The sequence below is a fragment of the Tetrahymena thermophila genome (genome assembly GCF_000189635.1).
Source record: "Tetrahymena thermophila SB210 genomic scaffold scf_8254551, whole genome shotgun sequence".
NCBI classification, from domain to species: Eukaryota; Ciliophora; class Oligohymenophorea; order Hymenostomatida; family Tetrahymenidae; genus Tetrahymena; species Tetrahymena thermophila.
In genome coordinates, this window is record NW_002476322.1 from 215,584 (window position 1) to 238,743 (window position 23,160).

General features: G+C 24.6%; 5 protein-coding genes across 5 annotated transcripts; 2 read left to right on the forward strand and 3 right to left on the reverse strand. All coding sequences in view use genetic code 6, as the record gives it.

Annotated features, from left to right (window-relative positions):
• Positions 1 to 91: 91 nt before the first annotated feature.
• On the forward strand, positions 92 to 2,431 carry TTHERM_00305620 (myosin heavy chain, putative; the record flags this gene model as incomplete). Its single annotated transcript, XM_001021034.1, has 1 exon — positions 92 to 2,431. The coding sequence occupies one exon, from the start codon at positions 92 to 94 to the stop codon at positions 2,429 to 2,431; it is 2,340 nt and encodes a 779-aa protein (XP_001021034.1).
• A 1,085-nt stretch (positions 2,432 to 3,516) lies between these two features.
• TTHERM_00305630 (hypothetical protein) lies at positions 3,517 to 10,421 on the forward strand (the record flags this gene model as incomplete). The annotated part of the gene is made up of 11 exons (XM_001021035.2): positions 3,517 to 3,837; positions 3,925 to 3,990; positions 4,105 to 4,848; positions 5,028 to 5,821; positions 5,908 to 6,495; positions 6,553 to 6,738; positions 6,804 to 7,131; positions 7,190 to 7,628; positions 7,685 to 7,744; positions 7,803 to 8,093; positions 8,236 to 10,421. Exons 1-11 carry the CDS (start codon positions 3,739 to 3,741, stop codon positions 10,419 to 10,421), a joined length of 5,781 nt encoding a protein of 1,926 aa, XP_001021035.2. The 5' UTR covers positions 3,517 to 3,738.
• A 616-nt stretch (positions 10,422 to 11,037) lies between these two features.
• TTHERM_00305641 (hypothetical protein) lies at positions 11,038 to 13,208 on the reverse strand (the record flags this gene model as incomplete). Its single annotated transcript, XM_001470877.2, has 3 exons — positions 12,875 to 13,208; positions 12,647 to 12,717; positions 11,038 to 12,312 (listed from the first exon to the last, which is right to left on the reverse strand). The coding sequence occupies exons 1-3, from the start codon at positions 13,167 to 13,169 to the stop codon at positions 11,038 to 11,040; spliced, it is 1,641 nt and encodes a 546-aa protein (XP_001470927.1). The 5' UTR covers positions 13,170 to 13,208.
• An 841-nt stretch (positions 13,209 to 14,049) lies between these two features.
• TTHERM_000305651 (hypothetical protein) lies at positions 14,050 to 18,488 on the reverse strand (the record flags this gene model as incomplete). The annotated part of the gene is made up of 5 exons (XM_012798858.1): positions 14,050 to 17,097; positions 17,450 to 17,647; positions 17,768 to 18,167; positions 18,223 to 18,360; positions 18,436 to 18,488. The coding sequence occupies 5 exons, from the start codon at positions 18,486 to 18,488 to the stop codon at positions 14,050 to 14,052; spliced, it is 3,837 nt and encodes a 1,278-aa protein (XP_012654312.1).
• A 1,183-nt stretch (positions 18,489 to 19,671) lies between these two features.
• On the reverse strand, positions 19,672 to 22,100 carry TTHERM_00307630 (Serine/Threonine kinase domain protein; the record flags this gene model as incomplete). The annotated part of the gene is made up of 2 exons (XM_001021037.2): positions 19,672 to 21,326; positions 21,512 to 22,100. 2 exons carry the CDS (start codon positions 22,098 to 22,100, stop codon positions 19,672 to 19,674), a joined length of 2,244 nt encoding a protein of 747 aa, XP_001021037.2.
• Between the last annotated feature and the right edge of the window lie 1,060 nt (positions 22,101 to 23,160).

Below are 23,160 nucleotides of genomic sequence, written 5' to 3' on the forward strand. Positions count from 1 at the left end.
TGAAATAAATTAATACATTTAACAACAAACAAATAAATATATAATATCTAACAAATTAGATCAATTTCATTTACAATATTAGGTATTAGAAATGAAGAAGTAAGAAAGAAGAAAGAGCGCAGATTCTATACAGAATGCAGAGGGTTCTATATAAAATCTAAATGCTATTAAAGGAGATGTAGTATTTGCTTAAAATATTGCAGAAAAATCTCAGTCAGTACTAAATGATTAAGATAGCCTTCTTAACTAATAAGAAAATCAATTACTTAAGAAAGTAGGCAGTGGATAAAATAGCGGCAGTAGCTAGGCAAATATTTAATAATTTGGTAAATCAAAATCAAGATAGATGATCCATAGTAACAGCAACTTCTAAGCAAACAATTCTAATAGCCACAACCATTTATTTTTAACATCTTAAGGAAATAATAACAACACAAATAGCAGTTCTAATATAAATTTAAATGGTGGATAATATAAACATATTGATTAATTCCCTAAAATTTCAGAAGCTTACAGTTAATTAAATAATATGGTAGAGTTTTTAGAAGAAAAAGTTGATGGAGTTATTGAACGTCATGAAGCTGAATTTTTATTAGCCTATAAAAATCACATGATAAAAATACGCAAGGAATTATAAGAAATGAAAAATCGTATGGATGAGTAAGATAAAAAGTTAAAGGCGGGAGATAAAATGGACTAATTAGAGAAATAACTTTCATGGTTTAGAGAAGAATCTCTCAAATTATATGAAAAACTTGGCTAAAAGGATAAAAGCATTACAGATTATAAGCATACTATTTAAGATCAAAAGAAAAATATTGAGTTTTAGGAGCAGCAAATTGCTAAACTTAATAAAAAAATCAGATTTCTAATGAGAAAAATATCTAGCAACGAAAATGTTAACTTCGATGAAAGGAGTGCTTCAATTTCAGCATAAAATTACTACTCTTCATAAGGAGTAAACAATTAGTAAGATTACTCTATTAACTATATAAGTTAAGCAAACAACAATAATTCGTTAAATGCTTAGCCAAATAATCATTACAACAGAGGAAAAGGTTCTTCTAATTCTATAGGAACAAGCAACAGCAGAAGACCTTAATCCTCTGAATATTCAACAAGCTAGGGTAAATTTTAACAAAATCTTTTCAATTAACTTAATGGTAACAGTAACATTAATAGTTAAAATAATAACATCAACAATATAAACAATCTAAGCAGCAACAACATTTATCTTTCTAGCTTGAATCAAAACACTAGTAATAACTAATATAATTTGTTAGGAGACGTTGTGGAATAAAATGAAACTTAAAACAGTTAGGCTAACAATGATGATTTTGGTCAAAGCAAAACTAACATTATGAGAAATACAAAGGTATAATTCGGGTAATAGGCAAATAAATTTGATGGATGGATACCTTAAAGTGATTTTATTGCTGAGATGGTTATGAAGTATGAGAATGATCAGTTAGCATTAGTTAGGGAGATTACACACATGTTTAAAGTGGAAGATGAAAAAAAATAAAAGCAGATCAAGAAATTGAAAGAAAGATTAGATAAAGTCCTGAAAGAAAAACTTACTCAAAACGTAGTCAGAAGCGACCTTGAGAACTTTTTCTTAGAGTGTATTGAAACAGTAAGAAAGTAAATAATAAAAAGAAAACCACCTCCTAAAACTGCTGAAAACTAGCTTAATTTCTACTTAACCCAAATTAAAGACTATTCAGTTTTTAGAAATGAAGATAAAATTAAAATTTTAGAATTGTTACTCTCTAACGAAAGATTGCTCATGTTTATTTATTAAAAAATTTTCCCCTAAAACTTCAATAAATTTATGAGCCAAGCATTAAACTAGACATTCTAAAACACTAATGAAAAAGACCCAATGAAGGCATTTGAAATACAAAAGCATTAATAAAACTTCAAGCAGAATGGAAAAAATATTGATACTGACTAATTGGTTCAAATGGTTGAAGAGATTTAACAATAAAATAAGGAAAGTGAGGATTAAACCATGACAACTCCTATAAATAAGTTAAGCATTTAGCAGTAAGTGGAAAAGTTCTCTAGACCTTAGACTAGAGATATTGAGTAATATGATGTAGCAAGAGCTATAAGATAGGAGAACAAATTAGCAAACAGATAAAGACCATTTACATAACAAAATCAGCTGAACTCCAATAAGCACAACTAAACATTCGATGAGTATAATGTAAATACGTCATTTTAAAATTAAAATAAAAGATCATCAAATAATAGTTTCTCCTTAGAATAAAATTTAAAAAATAACAATTAGCAGTAGCCTAATAATATTGCCCCTAATTCTGTAAAATTAAAGCTAAATAATCTTATAAATAATGACTTTTCTTCTCTTGGCTAACAAAAAAGAGCCTCCTTCAAAGCTAAAATCAGCTAATATAAAATTTATTGAAAACCAATTTAGCTATAATTAAGTGATTATAAATTGTAAATCATGATTTATTTTATATTATTATAAATTAATTTATATCTATGTAATTAACTTCATTTTAAATTTAATTTTCAATTGAAAGATCTAATTTATTACTATATGAATTCGTATTCCAATATTTATTCATTTCATAAATATTAATTGGAAATTTAACCTGTAAATGTTATACTTTCAATAAATTAATTTAAATTTAATATATTTTTTATTTTAATTAAGTAAGTAAGTATATTTGTCTGTAATAATTTTTATTATTAAATTTATCCAATTAAATATAATAAATTAATTTTCTAATAAATTTTATGAATCAATCAATAATTAAAATATTATTATTTATTGTAATTTTAATTAATAAAAATTGTTTTATAATCAGGGATTATTATTAAATTTTAAAATTGGAGATAGATTCTCTTCAAAAGTGAAAAATTAATAAGAAAATTATTTTTTTATAATTTTCTATAATCAATGTCTTAACATTATTGTCAAAAATTTATAATCAGATGGTTTTGATGACTCTATCAAAAAAACTGTTTGTTATAATTTTTTGTTTTAAAATTATTCAATTTTTATAAATAAAATGATTTAATTTTTGGATAGTTTTTGAATAAATTTAGTTATTTAGATTTATTAGAATTTGAAGTTTGATTGAATATTAAAAAATTATTTTTTTAACTTTAAAAAGGAAAGTTGTTGTAGCATTTATTATTAAAATTTAGCAATATAAAAAACACAAATAATTTTGTTAAAAGAAATTTGAAACTGAATTGATATAGTTTGCTTTAATGTAAGACAAAGAAAGCAAAGCATTTACTTCTATTATTTAAAAATTAAATTTTTTAAAAGGATTTAACAAAATTCAAATTTTCAATTAGGATGAATAGAGGATTGTATATTTTATATAAATAAAATCACAGCTTTTAATGAATGAATGAGTGATTGTGATTACGTTAAAGAAGGCCACTGAACAAAATGATTTATATATAAAAAATAAGACTTTAGATATGAAATATTTAAAGATTATAAAGGATTTATTGAATTAAAAAATATCAGTTCAAACAATAAACAAACAAAACACATAAATAAATTAAAATAAAAAGAAAGAAGCAAAACAAACACAATATATTCAAAGATATATTGATAATATAATTTAAAATAAGCTAAGAAGAATCAAAAATTAAAAACATAAAAGGAAGATAGACCTCTTATAAAATACATATATAATTAAAAAATCATCCTTTATAAGTAATTAGAGTCAAACAAAAGATAACTACATGAGTTTAGAGAATTCTCAGATGCAATAACCAGCTGATCTTGGTTCAGAAGCATCTTTTGGGCAAGAAAATATATCAAGAGATCTTCCTCATGATCCAGTAAATAAATAAATAACTAACAAATTATTTCATTTTGGAAAATAAGTAGCAAGCAATTATTTTAAAGTTTTATTTTATAAATTATAGAATGATATATAAAGCTATCTAAGAAGCCTCAAAGAGAAACATATGGTTTAGATTGAAAGAGTCTTCGTAAGAATTCTATTTTAATTTTATTTAATAAATATTTCATTCATTAGTTATAAGAAATTATGAGATAATTAAGATTTTATTTTAAAGATTTTTTTAATTTTATTTTTAAAAAAGCAAAATCACCATTAGAGACTTGAAGATAGCGAAAGAGAAATAAGCAATTCAATGAGGGAAATATAAATTCAATAGATAAAACGCAAGCAACAATAGGAAGAGTATTTATAGTAAGCAGAAAAGGCACGCTAGGAAGAGGATAATTTAAGAAGAATTCTAAGCATCAAGCCACAAACAGTTGAAGAAATCAAAGAAAAAGTTAAACTTTAAATGCAGCTTTAGCAAAAAGTTTCATCGTAATAAAATATTAGTTTTTCATAGAATTAAATGCACTAACTTTCTCAGTAAGCATCTAAATCTCCTCAATCAAATGTAAATCGCAAAACTCCTATCTCTAATAAATCTGCTGGTGGAGGTAAGAAGAAAGGTACACTTTGGTTTTATGAGAACAGAGAAAAGGCAGAATATGAATACGCCCTAAGGGACTATTTAAGAGAGAAAGAGAAAAAGAAATCAATAACTCCTGCAACTCCAAAAACATTTTAGCCAATTATAATCAGACCTGAAGAAAGAAAGTTATATGATAAGGTGAAAGAAAACGAAGACTATGAAATAATGACTCCTTGTTCAGATGATCTTTCAAATTATGCTTTTGAAACAGGAAATGATATCATGGCTAACTTTTAATCAATATTTGAAAATTCAGATAAATAAAGCAAAAAGCAGAAAAAACGTTACAGAGTCAAAGATTTCAAAGACGATGAACTTTTCTTGATTGCTTATTTCTTTTCCAAGATTCCCTAGGTAATTTAAATTATATTAATGAATGAATTTATTAAATAAAGAATATCAAATTGTTTGTTTATTAAAATATTTTTTTTGAAATGAAAAAGTATTTTATTTGCTTGATATTATTAGATTAAATTTGAAAGCTTTAAAAAAATTTTATTTTTTAAAATTAATCTATTTTCTTTATTTTAAAGCACACTGTTGAAGGAGATGATGAAGAGGGAGATTTTGTTACTAAGGAAGATTTTGAGTAAGCTTTGATGAATAAAAGGGAAATACTTTTACTTTATAATATAAAGCCTGAAGATTTGCATAAGGAATTGCTGAGACTTTCAACTAAAAAGGCAGGATATGTAAGCTTAAAAGAAGCTGGAGAGTTTTTAATGAGAGATAGACAATCTTTAAGCATGGAACATTATGAAAATATTTAAAAACTAAAGCAAGATGAGAGAAAAGAGACTCTTACTGTAGCTTAGTCATTATTAACAGAAGAGCAAGTTAATATTTTGAGAGATATATTCTTAGATATTGATACTTTTGGTGAATGCAAAGTTTCGTTAAAGCAAATGATTTCCAAAGTAAAAACTGATCATAGAACCAGGGATTGGATTGAAAAACCTATTGCATTTATAAAGCAAGTAGACAGAACTATTTTGATGGAAGACCTTTTCAGTGAATTAGAATAATGGATGTCCTTAGGCAAAGAAGCTGAAAGAAGATAAAAAGAATATGTAGACTGGGATACTATTAAAGAGTTATTTGTAAACTATAAAAGAAAAGATATTCCTTCTAGAGATAAAGTATTTGCAGCTCAGAGACTTCTAGGAAGATATGACTTTGGTGATACAATCGAAATTCCTAAGGATTTCTTGCAAGTTATTAAGAGCACTTTTGAGAACCTTCCTAAATATGCCTAATACTATGTTAATACTAATGATTTCATTGAAGAATTAATCAACAACAAACAATATACATTCTTTAAAACAAAGTAAATAAATAAATCCATGATTATTCCCTTTTTTTTTATTTTGTTTAGATGATTTTATATTTAATGAATTAAAAATTTATCTAAAGATTCGTAAGAAGCAAGAAGTATATTGATTTAGAAATTGAAACTGTTGATGATGTACTTAAAAGAATGTCTCAAGAATGCGATATATATCATACTTAAGACGAAATTCTTGACTTCTTTTCTAGAAAAGGACGTCCAAGATATTTGGCTAGAAGAATAAAGCAATAAAAGCACAAAAAAATATTGATGAAAAAGGTAGAGAAGTAGGAAGTATAAGAAAACCAAAAAGAGGAATCGGATGATAGTTTTGAAATCGACAGATCCGAAATCAGGGAAAAAAGAAAGCAGAGAAAGGTTGCTAAGATATTACAAGGAACAGAAGAAGATGTTTAAAAGCAATTAGAAAAGAATTAGTTTATGTAACAAAAGAATTTCGGTGCTTAGTTTAAATCTGAAGATGATGATTTCATAATCACTGTACCATAGCCCTTCAGGTTTGATAGCAGAGATAAGCAAAAATAAAAAAGCATACGTCAAAGAAGACTTGAAGAAATGCTTCAAGAAAAGCAAGATATTGAGGATTATTATGTCTCAACAGCTACTGCATTCAGAGCTAATAAAATTCCAAATCATATTAAAGATAGACATCTGTAAATACATTCCTAAGCTGAATATTTTTTGATTATTATTTATTTTAAATAAAATAGATGGGAAAAAATATAGCAAAAGAATGAATAGAGAAGATAGATTGTCAAGAAAGAATCTAAAGCCATGACTTTGGCTAGAGAGAATCCATTTACTTTCTACTATCGTGATTTGTAAAAAGTAATGGAAAGAAAGAACTTTTAACCTGAATACAAATTCACACACTTCAAAGCTAAGCATGCCCCATGGTATATTATTATATCAGGATTTTAATCATTGTTTGTTGTTAACTTGTAAAAATAATTGTAAATAGGTATTGCAGAGTTAGATTATTTGATAGATTGATGGAAAAGTAAAGGGAAAAAAGCAGATAAAATGTTGAAAAAAGAAAAGCTGAACTTATGAAGGGAAGTAAGTTACCTGAAGGAGTCAAGAGTATGCTCTAAAGATTGAAAGTTAAAGATTAGATCACAGAAGAAAAAAGAAGAAACCGTCTTCTTGAATATTCCTTCTAACCACCCAGAGCTAAAAGTGTTCCTGACTTTGCTACTCTTTAAAAAGATTTTGAAGAAAAGTTGAGCTAGAAGAAAGGGGAATTCCAACCAACTATTCCTGCTCCTTTCAATTTCTAAGAAACAAGAGTATTTTTAAATTTTTTTTGAGAAAAAAACAAATAATTTTGCTTAAAACGAATAATAGAAAGCACCTAAGAGAGATTATTTAGACAAAGAAAACGAATTAGTTAAGAAAACTAAGGAAGCTAGCTAATAAGTTGTTAGAGAAAAGAAACTCAAGAGAATCTTGACCATGAAAGTTAAATATCAGCCACCTTCAACTAAGAAGTTTGAAGCTTTGGTTGCTAAAAAGAGATTTGAATAAGAAGTAAGACAATATTAAAAAGAAGTTACTTAGTCAAGAGAGTAAGATAAAAATGAAAGAAGAAAGAAGTTTGCAGAGTTTGTCAATAGCTGTATTAACAATGTTAATTATTCAGAATATGCAAACTAGCTCAGACAGCAAAAATATCAAGAAAGAGAAAATCGCATGATCGAAAAAATATAATGGGAATAATAATTTGACCAAAAAATGACAGAAATGATGCAAAACGTTATTCGCCGTCCTCTTCTTATCGAATAAGGTAATTAATGTATAATATAATTAGAGGCTTATAATCATATTTTAAAATCAAAATAGTCTCATAAAGTGCATTCACTTCTGGAAGAGCTTAAAGATTGAGATAAATTCTTGGTGAAGGTATTATTTATTAATAAGCAAATACAGAAAAATAAGCTAAAATAATATTTAAAAATAGGTGCTCCCATTTAAGAAGAATCTGAGCATTATGAAGACGAAGACGAATTGATAATTCCAAACTTTGATTAAATGACTTAAGCTTAGCTATACAATTACTTAGATCCTAGCTAAGTTCACCCTTAAACACTAGAAATTAGAAAATAATTATACACTTAGTACATATAAAAGAAACAAATGCCAAATATCAATGAAATGGACGAAGAGGATGAAGATTAGCATACATATCAAAATAACTAAGAAGAATATGAGCACGAAGGAGAAGAAATTAATCCTTAAGGATAACATGAAGGTATTTTAACTTTTTACTAATTCAATTTATTAAGATTTCATTTATTTGGTACAATATCTTCAATAAGATTTATGTTAAATAAATTTTATTGAGCTTAAAAATTATGATAAATATATTTTATGAGTAATATTTTAAATTAAAGATGAAGAAGAAAGAGATAATGAGGCAGTCAACAAAATGAATCAATAATATTAAATACAAGAAGAATATCAATAATATTCTAAAGACGCTTAGCATGAAGCAGGAGAAGATGATGAAGAAGATGATTTCCATAATAATTAAGAACTAATAGAGTAGTAAAAATAAGTTTAGCAAATTTAATAATAATAAATGGATGACGATGAAGATGAGGACTATGAAATCGATGCTGGTGGATAGCCTGGCAGCTCTGATGACTATGAAAAGATATATCCTTAATATTAATAGTAACAAAAATTATAGTAATAATAATAATAATAATAGCAATAAGCTTAAAAGGGAAGCAAGAATGCTTCTGTAGATATTAAGCAGTAACAATAATCAAACTCATTTAACAAGGTTAATTAGTCAAACTCCTCTTCAAAGGCAGCTTCTAATTAAGCTTCAGGTATTCCTTAACAAAATGCTGGATATCCTTAACTTAACAATAAGAATCAAAATGAAGATGAAGATGAAGAAGACTTTGATGAAGATTAAGAATAAATTTATGATGAAAATGGTTAACCTATTCCTCCCGAGCTGTTGAAGGAATACCAAGAACAGATTCGTCGTATGTAAGAACAAGGTGATTATGACGAAGAATATGATGAGGATGACGATGATGATGAATATGATGAGAATGCTTAATATTTTGATGAAAATGGTAAACTAATACCTATAGAACTTGTTAAATAAATTAAAGAAGAACGCAAAGCTTAAAAATAATTATAATAGTAGGCTTATGCAGCTGGATCTGACTAATAAAAAGGTAAAAGCTCTCCTGGAGATACAGATTCTAAGAGAAGCTCTTAATAACCTTCAGTCAGTAAACAATAATAAGCTTAATAGCAGCCTTAATAGGCTAGAGCAGAAGAATAGAGCGCTGGAAAACCAGCTGCTGCTCCTTCACAGCCACCTTAATAATAACAGCAAAATAATTAACCAAGCTAAAAAGATCAAGCTAAAAATTAAAACAATAATCAAATAAAATTAAATGAGCAAGACTATGATGATGACGAATAAATAAATGAAGAAGATCTTCTTGACTAAGATGCTTAATATGTAGATGAAGATGGCAATCCTTTATCAGCAGAGTAAGTAGCATAGTATTTAAAACATCAGAAAATGCAATAAGCAATGGAAGATGATCCTCAAGATGCTGAATATTATGATGAGGATGGTAATCTTTTGACACCTGAAGAAGTTGCTGAATTCATGAGGTAGTAAAAGCTAATGGCTCAATAGGATTAAATGGGAATGCATGATCCTGATGATCCTGAAGAGGCAGAATATATTGATGAGGATGGAAATCCTTTAACTCGTGAAGAAGTAGCAGAAATTTTGAGAGAGTAAAAAATGAGAGGTATGCAACATGCAAACGAAGAAGGAGAGCATGAAGATTTCGATGAAAATCATGGAGATTCTAAAAATGATAAGCAAAGAGAATATGATGATGAAGAATTCGATGAAGATGAAGAGGAATACGTAGACCAACATGGAAATCCAATTGATCCTGAAAAAATTAAATAGCTTAAATAATAAGAAGCTGCTGCTGCTGCCACAGCAAATTTAGTTTAGAAATAGACATAGCCCTAGTCTGAATCTAAAGAAAAACCTTAAGAAAATAAAAGTATTCCTGAAAAAGACTAACAAAAAGGAGCAACTAAATTACAAAATGTAGAAAAAGATGATGAGGAATATGGAGAATATGATGATGAAGATTAATTCGAATAGCAATTCGAATCTGAGGAGGAATATATAAATTACCTTGTATAAACAGAATTAAAAAAATAATTAGCAGCAGGCAAAAAGGTAACAGAGCAAGAAATCAGATAAATGATAGAGGAATAGATTATGATGGAGCAATAAGAACATGATTAGATGGAAGCAATGGATGAAGAGTAAATAGAAGCTATGGATGAGCAATTAGAAGAAATAATAGCTTAAATGTCCCCAGAAGATTTAGCTAACTTTGTGGATGATAATGGATAGACTCTTCCTAAAGATTAAATTAAATATATCTTGATGTAATAACACCTTTAAGGGTATGATGATGAAGACGAAGAAGAAGAATACTAACAACAAATGTAGATGAGAGCAGCCTAGTAAAAAGGAGGCTCTTAAAAAGATGCTCATAATAGCAGCTTCTGATAATATAATTAAAAAAATATAAAAAATATAAAATGTTGAAAAAATATGGCATGTGAAAATTTTGTAAAATAAAGCCAATTTAATTTAATTTTAAAAGAAAACTAATAAGCAGATAAATATGTTGTCTCTAAATGATTAATTAATTAATTTTTAATACTCAATTATTAAAATTCTAATTTTATTTCCTTATTTTTTATATTGTAAATTTTCCTAAAAAATTAAAAAATTAATTAATTTTATTTCTTAAACAACTTATTTAAAGTACCTGTAGATTTGGCTATAAAATTAGTGGTTGATAGTGGTCAATTTAATAGGCTTTACCTTATTTACTATAAACTGAATTATATTTTAAATAAGAAAATTTTGAAATTATTAATTTTTAAATTTTAAATCTTAAATTTCTACTTTATTTTAGCTTATATTTTATTTATTTAAGCATTTTAAGCTATTAATTTTCTAAACAAATACATAAAATGAACTGAGTTAATAATTTAATATGAAACTTTCATTTTAGAAAGGCACGATTTAGTTATAAATAATATATAAGATTTATTAAAGTAAGAGGGTAAAAGAATTAATTACTTTGTTAATAATACAACAAAAATACATATTTAATTCATACCTATAAACACATTATAATAACAATTGCATATAGTATAAATTAGAATTAAATAATTATAGAAGAAATTGTTTGATTTTAAATTATTGCAGCAAAATCGCAAGTGTACTTTTCGTATGACGATGGTGTTGATTGATAACTTTAATTACAAGTAGGTGCTTATTATTTACAAGAACCATATGAGATTAAACATTGTTAAGAATCTGTAGAGAGTAAAAAACCAGTTTAACATTACTAGCAGGTTGTTTAACTACTTTTAACGTAGACGCTACACATAGGAATATTTTAGAAGTTATCATAACATGTTTCACCTTGCTGAGCTATACCATAACCATCAATGCACTGAGTACATACTCCACTACTATCAATAGCTAAGCATTTCTTACCAATAGTATCTTGCTTGCAAGTTCCATCAGGCAACAAAATGTAATCTGCATTGCATAAACTACATTTGTTTTTATCTGGCACTCCATTGATGCAATTAGTAGTAGTCCTTGCTGTGCAAGTACCACTAAATAAATAGTAAGCTTGTTTGCATAAAGTACATGAATCACTATTAGGATCATACTATATACAATTTGCATCACCAATATTTACTCTAGTTTTGCATGTTTTTGTAGAGGAGTCTAAATAGTACAGAGTGTAGTTAGAGCAAGCTATACATTTATCTGCTTAAGGATCAACGATTGAACAATTAGCATTGTTTGCTCTTGATGTGCAAGTAGTAGAAGACTAAAGAAAATGAGAAGAATCACATTAAAGACAAGTATTTTATTTAGGATCATGGTTAGCACATCCTGTTACTTAAACTCTAGAAGTACAAAGGTTTGGACCTGACAATATTAAGCTTTCTGAGTTACAGCGTACACACTAATAAGAAGCAGGATTATCTATTTATGCACAATTTTATATTTGATTGTTGTCAATTGTGCAAACTGTTCCATTATTAGAAGAAATATAACCAACATCACAAGTCCAGCATGATGCCAATCCTCCATTATAAACATAAGTAATGCAATTTGATATTGTCAAATAACATCCATTTTAAGAATTCTACTAAATATTTTAATATCCTCCTAAGCAAGTAAAAACAAGATTATTTGTTGCATCTATCATAAAATTAGCTGCATAAGTATTAGAATAGCTTGCAATAGTAGATAATTCCATACATCTACCATTTTAAAGATAATAACCTTCATGACATTAAGAACAGTCGAATGTATTCCAGATATTACTTTTTACCTTACAGTTGTTATTCATGTTAAAAAACACCTAATAATAATTAATAATAATCAAAATAGAATAACTACTATTTTCAAAATGCTATTTTAAAAGGGAATATTCAATTAAATAAATCTTAAAACTGTTTGTTTATTTATTTATGCTAATTTTAATTAAAAATATTCATTTTTTTTGGTTTTATGGCTAAATGACACAACATCTTCAAATATATTACATAGAAAGTCCTTAAATATTTCGTAATTTCTCATTAAAATAATTTTTTAATGATTGAATTTATAAAATTTGAGGGTAGCTCTATGATATTCTTATTAGTTATTTAATTATTTTTGACAAACTTAATTAAAATATATGTAATTAAAGATACTCCTTAGGGTGTCAGCATATAAAATGGTTTAGCTTCTATGCACTTTCCTGATGTATCTACCTTTCTGCAACCTTAAATATTATAAATAAAATATATAAGATCGCTATGGATTATTAATATTTTTTTTTCAGAATTTTACTGAACAGATATAATAAATAATATGATTGATAATTAGATTTTTTTAAATTCTCATGTAAAATTTTGGATGATAAGTATAAATATATATACCTTCTATGCTTACATTTATACATTATGTTCCTTCAGGATTCACAACCATTCCGCAAGTACATTCTATGCAGTTATTTTGAATATCTAAATAAACACAATTTGATATTGGACTTGTAACACAAGATTATCTATTAGAACTCAATGCAAAACCTTTTAAACAGGAAACACACATTCCATTCTTCATTTATTCGCAATTTTATATGCTACTCTATGCATTTGTGATTGAAAGAAGAGCTGTTAAAATAAGCCCTACAAACAATAGATTTTTATCTTAGCTAAAAATTCTTCTTTCCATTCTTATTTGCTAAATATCTACAAATAATCTTCTCTTAATTTAATTAAATAATTATAAAATATCTATTTACTAAGCCACTAATCAAACCATTAATTAAAATGAAAGGAAATTTAATTATTTAATGTATATAAAAATATACATTCTAGTTATAATAATGAGTAGAAATTAATTAAATTCAATAATTCATTTACTGATTTTTTGATATTTACAATTAATTATACAAGAGATCAATAATTTGATAACTGATTGATAGTTTTATTTAAAAAATAGTGTTCAAAGAAAGCAAATAAAATTGTTTTGAGATTAATAAGGTATTTAATAATTTACCTATTCCTATAATTAATTCAAAGTAAAAGGAAAATAATTTTATAAATAAAATATTAAATTATTTTATGTTACAAATTCAGAAATTAAAAATAATTCAATTTAAAATGAATGTTTTAAGCATAATAATTTTTAATAAAGAGCTTCTTTTAAATTATTTTTTTAATCTATCTTTTATTTTAAATTTTCCTAAATATTTTTAATTTAATAGTGAAATAATTTTAAAAAGATAAATATATTTTAAAATTATTTCAAACTTATTTTAATTATCAAAGAATTTAATTTATAAACTCAAAATTAATAATTTAAATACTTAAAAATAAATGGATTTGATCAAAAAAAATATTTATTAATATGAGAAGGGAAATAATTTTTTTAATGCATATAAAATAAAATACAAAACATATTAATTTAATTACGAAATAAATAATTTTTAATATTAATAATAGCTGTGATTAATTTTTAAAGCTTTTATTTTTTTAATACTTAAAGCTGTCAAAATTTATAATTGGTTGTAAATTCAAATAGGTTTATAAATATAGATAGTTAAATTCCATCAATTTCTAAACCCCTTTTTTTTACTTTTGCAAGATTCATATTTTTTACTTGAGCTTTTGAGAGATTAAGAAGAAGGAGGGCTTTGATTATTATTCATTAGTCTGAGGGATCTTCTTACCCATAGCATGCTACTTTATTATTTATTACAAACGAAATTTTCTTCTTATTGTGGTTTCTTTTATTTTTTGACTGAGTTAGGAGTAATAGTCAACTAAACGAATTCACTTCCAAAGTCTTCACTAACTTGTGTCTTGATTATATCCTAAACATCCAACCCTAATAGAGACTTTTTTTTGGATTAAGATAAATTTTGTATGAAATCTTATGACTATTTTTTTTCTGATTCAATAAAGTTTTAGAAAACTTGGGGAGAGCATATCAAACTTCTTTTCTTGCTGCTAAATATGCTCTATCTTTTTTCTGAAGTTATTTGTTTAAGAATTTAATTATTTTACTTCTAAGGGCTAATTTCATTTAACTTTTTTGAATTATTTATTGGAAATACGTTACCATTGTTGGTATCAATTTTGTTTTCTAAGATTTGTTTACTGTCTATGTTTAAGATAGAAATTTAATTATTTTAAGAGGTATAATTGAAATGATTTTAACTATGAAGTTTATCTAAAGTAGCTTAGTTTGATATTTAATTTTATAGTAATTCTTGGTTTTATGTTAAAAGATTGTTACTAAAGTTTTATAGATTTGTATTTGTAGTAGTAAAACTGCTGTTATTTTATATAAGGTTTTAATTTAATGATTGAAATGTGTTATTTTTTATTAAGTTGCTAGAATTATTAATTATAGATGAGAAACTGCAAGTATTTTGTTATTCGTTCTAATTCTTTGATTCATCTGTTCCCTCCTTGTTTAAACTAAACAAGTTATTTTGTTGGCCTTCATTTGTTTATTAATTAGTTAATTATTTAAAGTTAAAACTAAATTCATCATGGTAAGTAGTTGGCTTATTTACTTATGAATTAAGTAAAATAGAAATTTAAGTGGATTCTCTCAAATCATCATTCTTAGACAAGGTACCTGGCTGTTTATCACATACATCTTAATAAAAGCCTAGCTCATTTTTTATTTTCTTTCTGATTGCCCATTCTGTCTAATTTTCCTCTTCTTCTTCATTTAATTTCTAAACAAATAATTCCTTTTCAGTATTTCTATACTAATTGGCAGCGTTGCAATTATTTAAATTAAAAATTTTATTTTATTTCTATTGAATTCTGCTTTGCGAAGATTCTTAAATATTTGCATAAAATATTCCATGTTAACTTTAATCATGTTGCTGAATGTTTTCTTTTTCATTAATGAGATGCTATGTATTAAATTAGTTGGAGATTTTCTTTTCTAAGTTGTTATTTGCAAAAATATTGTTAATACTGCTTTTAAAGATTACATTTTCTTTTTACAAAGTTTCTTTTTCAGGTTTATTTTAATCTGTCTCTGTAAATATTTTATTAGCATTAAAATTATCAGTGAATTATTACAAAACGATGTTTTTATCAGTTTCTAATGGGTTTTTTATATTTATTTTGTTGTTATCAAAAGACTACGAGGACATGTCATATTTGAATATGTTTTCTCTTGTCTCTCCTTCATTGTTATCATTTACTTTTTCAAATAATTATTTTTAAATTTAATCCTTTTGATTACTATCAGGTACTGATGATATATTATCGGTGATTTCAGATTTATCCTTTTATTAATTATTTTAAGCTTCATCTTATTGTAAAGGTGTGAGTGCATTATTATTGCCAAAACTAAATTTAAACATCCTTTCCCTTTGCTTTTCTAAAAATGCATCTGTTTCTATAGATTTATTTTAGCTATTTTTGAATATAGATTAGGAAGACTTAAAAATAGAATTTGATTGATTGGCTTATTCATTTAATTTTTTCATATCTCTCCAGGGACTTAAATCAAAAAGAGGTAATTGATTATCCAAATTTAACTTATAGTCTAATTTCTTGACTATAGATTTAATATTATTTTCAGAATTTTATTCTGAGTAGCTAGGCGTTTCGATCAATTAAGAGCCATAGCTAAGCTCAATAAGATCTTATTAAGCTTCACTTAACTTTTTATTATTAGATTAATTTTATGCAAGCATTCTTTGGGCCTTAGTATAAGAATGTGCTATCTCAGCTTATAAAAATTCAAACTTTTTAAATATATTTTGTGGTATCATTAAACTTTCATTTTCATGCTCTTCTACTTCCATTTAATTTTTATTTAGGTTTTAACAGCCAATATTATTATTTTTATTTTATAGATCATCTATTTAGTTTGAAGTTTAATTAGGTAGTAGGATAAGAGATTAATTATTTTATTCAATATTTTCATCATTTTAGATTTTTGCTAAATAAACAGGTTACTATGTGTTTGCAAAATTGGTATTTTAATTTGTTTATATTTATCCATCTTAATTTATTTATAATAATGAACTATCTAATTTTGTTTATAATTATTATTCTTCTTCTTCTTTAAGTGATAATTATTCATTTTAATTTCTTTATGTAAATTATTAATCTGATTCTAAACCAGCAAGTAACTCACTTTAATGTGTTTGAACAAATATCTAGGTTTAGTTTTTTTAAGTAAAATATTCATTTTGTTAGAAATTATTATTTTAATTATTTTAAACAATATCTTAGTTATTTATAGGCTAAAGCTGGGAATTTAATTGAGGATCAACTTGAGCACATAATTATGCATTACTTTCAGCTTTAAAATTAGTTTTTGTATATGTAATTAAAGTGTCTTAAGTATTTTCAATGCTTTCTTCTTTTATAGAACCAAGAATAGGGTTTGATTGAAAATTTGATTCTTATTCCATGTTTTCTTATTTAATTGTGTCTTCGAATTTTAAGTTATCCATTTATTCGAACTTGATGAAAATTTTATCCTATAAATTTCTATGTCCCTCAACCAAGCTTTGATCTAAGATTTGTGATTAAGAAATATTGCTTTGGTCTTCAGAGATAATTCTCATATTTTATTCAGCAAGTTCTAAATGATCTTGTTGCATAATATTATTTTCCTTTTTATATTAAATTAAAAATTAAGGATGGCTTAAAATTTTGCAAATAATATACATAAATAATAAAAAATATATCTGTTTAAAGAATCCGTTAAAAATTTTACTTGATTTCAAAATTTTATGTAAAGTGGGAATTTTTGATTAAGAAAAAATAAATGAAAAAATTGAAAGAATTAAAATTGCGGTAGGATTTAATTAAAAAATATATCTATCTAATTAATAAATTATGTATGTATGTATCCTAGATGATGAAGATATTAAAAAACTATCAATAATTGATTTAGAAATAACTTTTATCACTTTAGTGTTAAATATCAAATTATTTAAAATAAACATTAATAATAATTTTTACCTTGATAAATCTAATCGCATTCTCTTTCCATATTGGTTTGAAATCAAAATTCAAAAGGAATATGTACCATAGCTGTTGATTACTTTTTATTTCTTCAATTCCTCCAATCATTTTTCCTTTCACTATTTTGATTTAGCACATGTGCAAGATATCGATAATTTCTTTTCTCATCTGCTATCTATCCATAATATTTCCTTCCTATTTATTTATATTTTATATATTTTTAATTTAAATCCTTAAGCTAAAATAATTTTTATCGTTTTTTTATTCATAGAATAAAGTTTGAAAGAATCTTTTTATATAATCATTATTTTTTACCATGAAATCGTAGTACAAGTCTTCAATCCTATCTTCTATCTGATCTATAAAATCAATATTATTTTTATCTAATGATGGGCAAACACTATTGTTTTCAGAATAGTACCCTTTCTTATGGCTCTGATTAACAATGCTTGAGAAAATAGAAGACCTGTTTAGGCTACCAGTAAAATATTAAGAATTACTCATGCTTTTCGTGTTACGATTATTAACTCTGTCATAGAATTACTATAGAGAACTTTGCAATCTACTTTTTATCTAGCTAGATGAAGTAAGCGATTATTTTTTGTAGCTCCTTAGTGAGCTCTCAAAAGTTTTTTTCTACAAAAGGTTAATGCCATTTGCAGCTTTTAGCTCTTTAACTTAGCTATTGCTAGAGGAATTCTATTATTTAGTTTCCCTATTTAAATAATAAAGAAATAAAAATCTAAAGCTACTTCAATAAAAAAAAATACCTTTCTTTCTTCCATTACTTAAGCTTTTCCACCATAGGATCATATGATGTTGTAGCTTTAGATGTTTCCTTGGGCTTATAACCTCTAAGCTCTTCTTCAAATATCACCTTCTTCTTTTTTGAGCTGCACTAAGATTCCCTATTAATCATAAAAGTTTTTTATGATGACTGAGGCTAAAATAAGAGCAGAAAATAAAAATGAGCAATATTTTACCTGCATTTAGAAGATTCTAAAGTTAAGCTGTTTGAATGACTGATACTTGACATATTGAGAGATATTTTTGAGTCTATTCAACTTGGAATATTTGGCTTAATGTGTGTGAACCTCTACTTATGTTGCTTAAGTGAAATTTTGTTGTGTCTCTTGTTTTTGTTATTATTATTATTCTTTTTGATAAAAAGTGCCTTGATTTTTTCTTTATTATATTTCATTAAATTATTATTAATATTTGATTCATTCAATTTATCATTAAAGATTGACTGATTGAAATTAAATTGCTATTTAATTATGTAATAAATTAATTAAGTTGGCGCTCCTTGAAAATTGCATTATTAATTCCTTTTCAATGTATTATTTAAGTAGACTATACATATTTGTTTTTTTAAATGAAAAAATTAAAATAGTAAAACCAAAAGAAAAATTAAATAAACGAATTTAATTTATAAATAAAGCTATTATAATCATTTGATTTTTAAAATTAATTAATTAATTAGATAGTTTTTTTGGAATTTTAAAATGTTTTTTTTCAAGATTATTTAATTTAGCAAATAAATTTTTTAAAAAATTTTGGCTCAAATACTTTTTGAGACACTCTTTATTATTTTTAAACTTGATTTGTTATTTGTTGCATCACATTTAATTTAGAAAAAATTAATTAAAATCAAGGGATTTTCCCTCCTTTTAAGAAATTTAATTTTACAAATTTAATATGAAAAATTATTTATGAATTAATTGCAAACAAATACTTTAATAAAATTAGTTGTTTTTTAACAGTACTATTTTTGCTTTAAGCAAATTTTTTAATAAATTTAAAGCTAATTTAACTATTTTAAAAATTAAGTAAAAATTATTTTTATCAAATAGGGTTTTGAGTTTGTTTTATTATTTTTTTGAATAAAAAATTTGAAAACAAATATGAATTTTTTTAGTTTTATTTATTATACGAAATGAAATTTTTAATTAACATAAAACAAATAGAATTTATTCATAAAACAAATAAAAAAATTACAAGTCAATTTAGAATGATCAATGAATGTTAGTTAATTTAAGTTTATTTTTCATTTTAAATTTTTAGAAACTTATAAATGACAAAAATGTATTTAATATAAATTTAATTGTAAAAAATATTCTAATTTAGAATAAGATTAAGTATTGTGAAGAGAAATAATTTAGATAGAAGGTACAATAAATAATATTTTAATTTTTTTAAAGGGTTAATTTTGTTTTATTTCATTAAGGAAAGAAAAAGGTTTTGTAAGAAGTAGCGAGTCTTTATATAAGGAAGAGAGGATTGGAGTTTTTTCTTAAGAAATAAAAATGTTAAATATTAATTTTCTCATCTTTTTTTTACATTATTCTATTCCTGAATGTAGATTCGAAGCAGTAGATCATGAAGAGGTCATCGATCAGATATATTAATTTAAGGTCTTCTTCATTCAGTATAGATAGTACGTTTTAGCTATTTTGATGAGCATGGTTCATGACTTTGTTAGATATTCTCTATAAGTCATATAAAAAAATTTGTAATATTTCCCCTATTACAATAGATTCGTAATTTAAATTTAAAACATTATCGTTTGAATTAACAATAATTTGCTTGTCTTCTATGCCAATTTTATCAATTGTGCTTAACAGATTTTCCAGTTTTTATTTATAAATATTAAAGTTTTCTTAAAATATCTTAGATTCCTACCTTAGTTTATCTTCGTAGCTTTATTTCATAATTAAATTTTTTGAAAAATAATTCCAATGATCCCTTGAAATGACAATTACAGAATTTGAAAAGCCTATTTAGCTCATTAAATTATTGTTTTAATTCTTCACTGATTTTCCCAAATTATTGGTCTACTTTTAATTGTTAATATTTGAATTTGTGATATTTAAATTATTTATCATAGTGTATTTCGATTATTGTAGAACTTAATTATTGCTTTGGATTAAACCAAAATTAGAATTAGAACCTGCTCCTCCTTTTAGGAGATGAGCACTTCTTTTTTATTCAATGTCGTTTAGCAATTCTTTTGAAATTATATTTGCTCTTTTGCATAATATATAAAGTACTTTTGCTTCAATCAATTTGGCTTCTTTTTGTGTGCCAAAAAATAGTTGAAGCCTTTCAAATGACTCTTTGAAATTTTTCGCAGTATTGTACACAAAAAAATACAGCTATCTCTCTTAGTCTATATATTCCTTTAAATCTTGCATTAATTTACTATTTTTTTCTCCCTGTTAGATATCATTTATACAATTATTTCCTCTATATATTTACTAATGAACAACATCAATGCTTGTTATCTTTTTACTCTTTCCAAGAGTACTCATTTAATTATCAATTTCATCGCTCTATGCTAAATGAGCATTTCCAGAGCCATTTAAGCTAGTTTGTTTCATATTATTTATAGAGCTAGATAGATTTGTATCTTTTTCATTAGACTTTTGAGAAGTCGCAAGTTAACTCGAATCAATAAAAGAAGCAGTAAATAGCTACTTTGCATAACTTTAGTCTTCAAGCTATTCTTTGAGCTCTTCATGCTCATTATTTTATTCATCATTCTCGCATTCTTCTTAGTATTCATCATAGATAACCTCTTAAGCATAATCAAATGTGAATATAGGACAAGTAAATAATTCATCCCAATCAATTCTCTTCTCTTCTTCCACTTAAAGCATTTTATGTAGAAGCTATTTTATTTATGGACTAAGTTTTTCTTCATTTTCTTAACTGAACTTTAAAACAGGATTTTATTTTATATTTTTAACCAAATGCACATCAGTACCACCCCACCATGGAAAAGATGCTTCTCTTCTCTCTGGATTGTAACAAAGCATAAAATATAAAGTTACTCCTAAACTCCAAATTTCACTCTTTGTTGTGTATGCTTTGCCTTTAATTAAAACATTAAAAATTATCAAAACATTACAAATAAAATATTGTAATTATTTGTTTTCTAAAGAAGTACAGACAGATTTTTTAGTAAATGCTAAATGATATTTTTTCAAAAAATATTAAACAGTTCATTTTTTCATTAATAAATCCTTCCAATATCAACTATTAAAAAAGAATATTTACCTTCTAAAATTTATAAAGCTGTATAAAGAGGAGAACCTGTATAGGAGTAAAACTAATCATTCTCTTCAACAAATTGCTTTGAAAAGCCGAAATCTGCAATTTTTATTAATCCATTATTTAAGAGTATGTTAGCTGGTTTTATATCTCCATGCCTTCTTTTTTTCTCTTTGATTAAATATTTAAAAGCGTTTATGATTTGAGAAAACAAATATAAACATTCTCTTTCTTCTGGCCTATTTTCTTCTATAAATTTTTCTAAGCTTCCTCCAGAACAATACTCCATAATGAGATAAAGATGCTTATCAGTCTTTTTGGCATTTATAAATCTTATTATATTTGGGTGATTTAGCTCCTTCAAGCTATTTATCTCTCGAATTGCAGCTTCTTTTTTTTTCGTAAAAGTGTCTAAATTTACATTTTTTCTTGATAACAATGTTTCTTTGATTGCAAACAATCTACCATAATTATTTATTTCATATCCTTTATAAACATTTCCATATTGTCCACTTCCTAATATGCTGTTTGAGTCTATCAAATAGTTATCTATTATCTTGAACACCTTTTATTTATCTGCCTAATATTCATTCATAGAAAAATTCCTTCCTTCTTAAACTATATCTTTATTTTACTTTGCTATTTTTTCAGCTTTATATCAGCTATTTTTGCTTAAAGTTTTTCAAGAATTACTTATTATTATTTTTAATTGTAAATCCTATAACTAAAAAGCATTCAATTAGCATTTATAAATATTTCTTTTGATTAGCCTTTCATTCAATTTTTTATTTACACTAAATATTTGTTCTATTATTTTATCATAATTTAAATGTAAAATTCTATGAATTCTTTGTTATAAAATTATCTAAAAATTTTAATTTCTGCTTAAAATTATTTCTTTATTGCTTAATAATTCTATAATTGAAAAATTAAATACTATTTTTGATCATTTTTAGTCAATTAGATATTTGTCTATATTAGCTATTTTAAATTAATAAGCTTGCTCAATAAATAATTTAAAAATTATAGAGCACTTAAAGTAGAAAAAAATACATTATTAAAAAAACAATTTAATGAATACAAGTTTTTTATCATCTCAATAATAATATCTATAAAATATCAGGAGATTATAATTCATTAAAATAATCAAATAAATTTTTAAGCATCGGCAGAATAAATTTTTTAAAAGTTTAAAATAATTAATTATATTGTTTTGTTTTTATTTATCCTTAGAGTAAAATCAAATAAATTTACTCAAAAAACTAAGCTAAATTCTTTAATAATTAAAACATAGAAAATAACTTCGATCCAAATGAAAGTTACATACATAAAGTAAATTCAAAGTTAATTGTATTAAAATTATAATTAACTTTAATCATTTCTAAATTTGTGTAATTTAATATAATTTAGATGTATTTATTTTGGCATATTTAGCAAAATTTAAAATTATAAAATTAATTATTAATTAGTTATTATTATAAATTTTATATTTCTTTTTAAAGAAATTGTCTAAAATAATCAATTTATTATTAAAATAAAAAGAATTTTAATAAATAAAAATATTTTTTCAACTTTTTTATAAAATTAAACAATTTTAATAGAAATAAAAATTTATTTTCGAAAATAAAAGCAACAATTAAAAATCCTTTTAATAG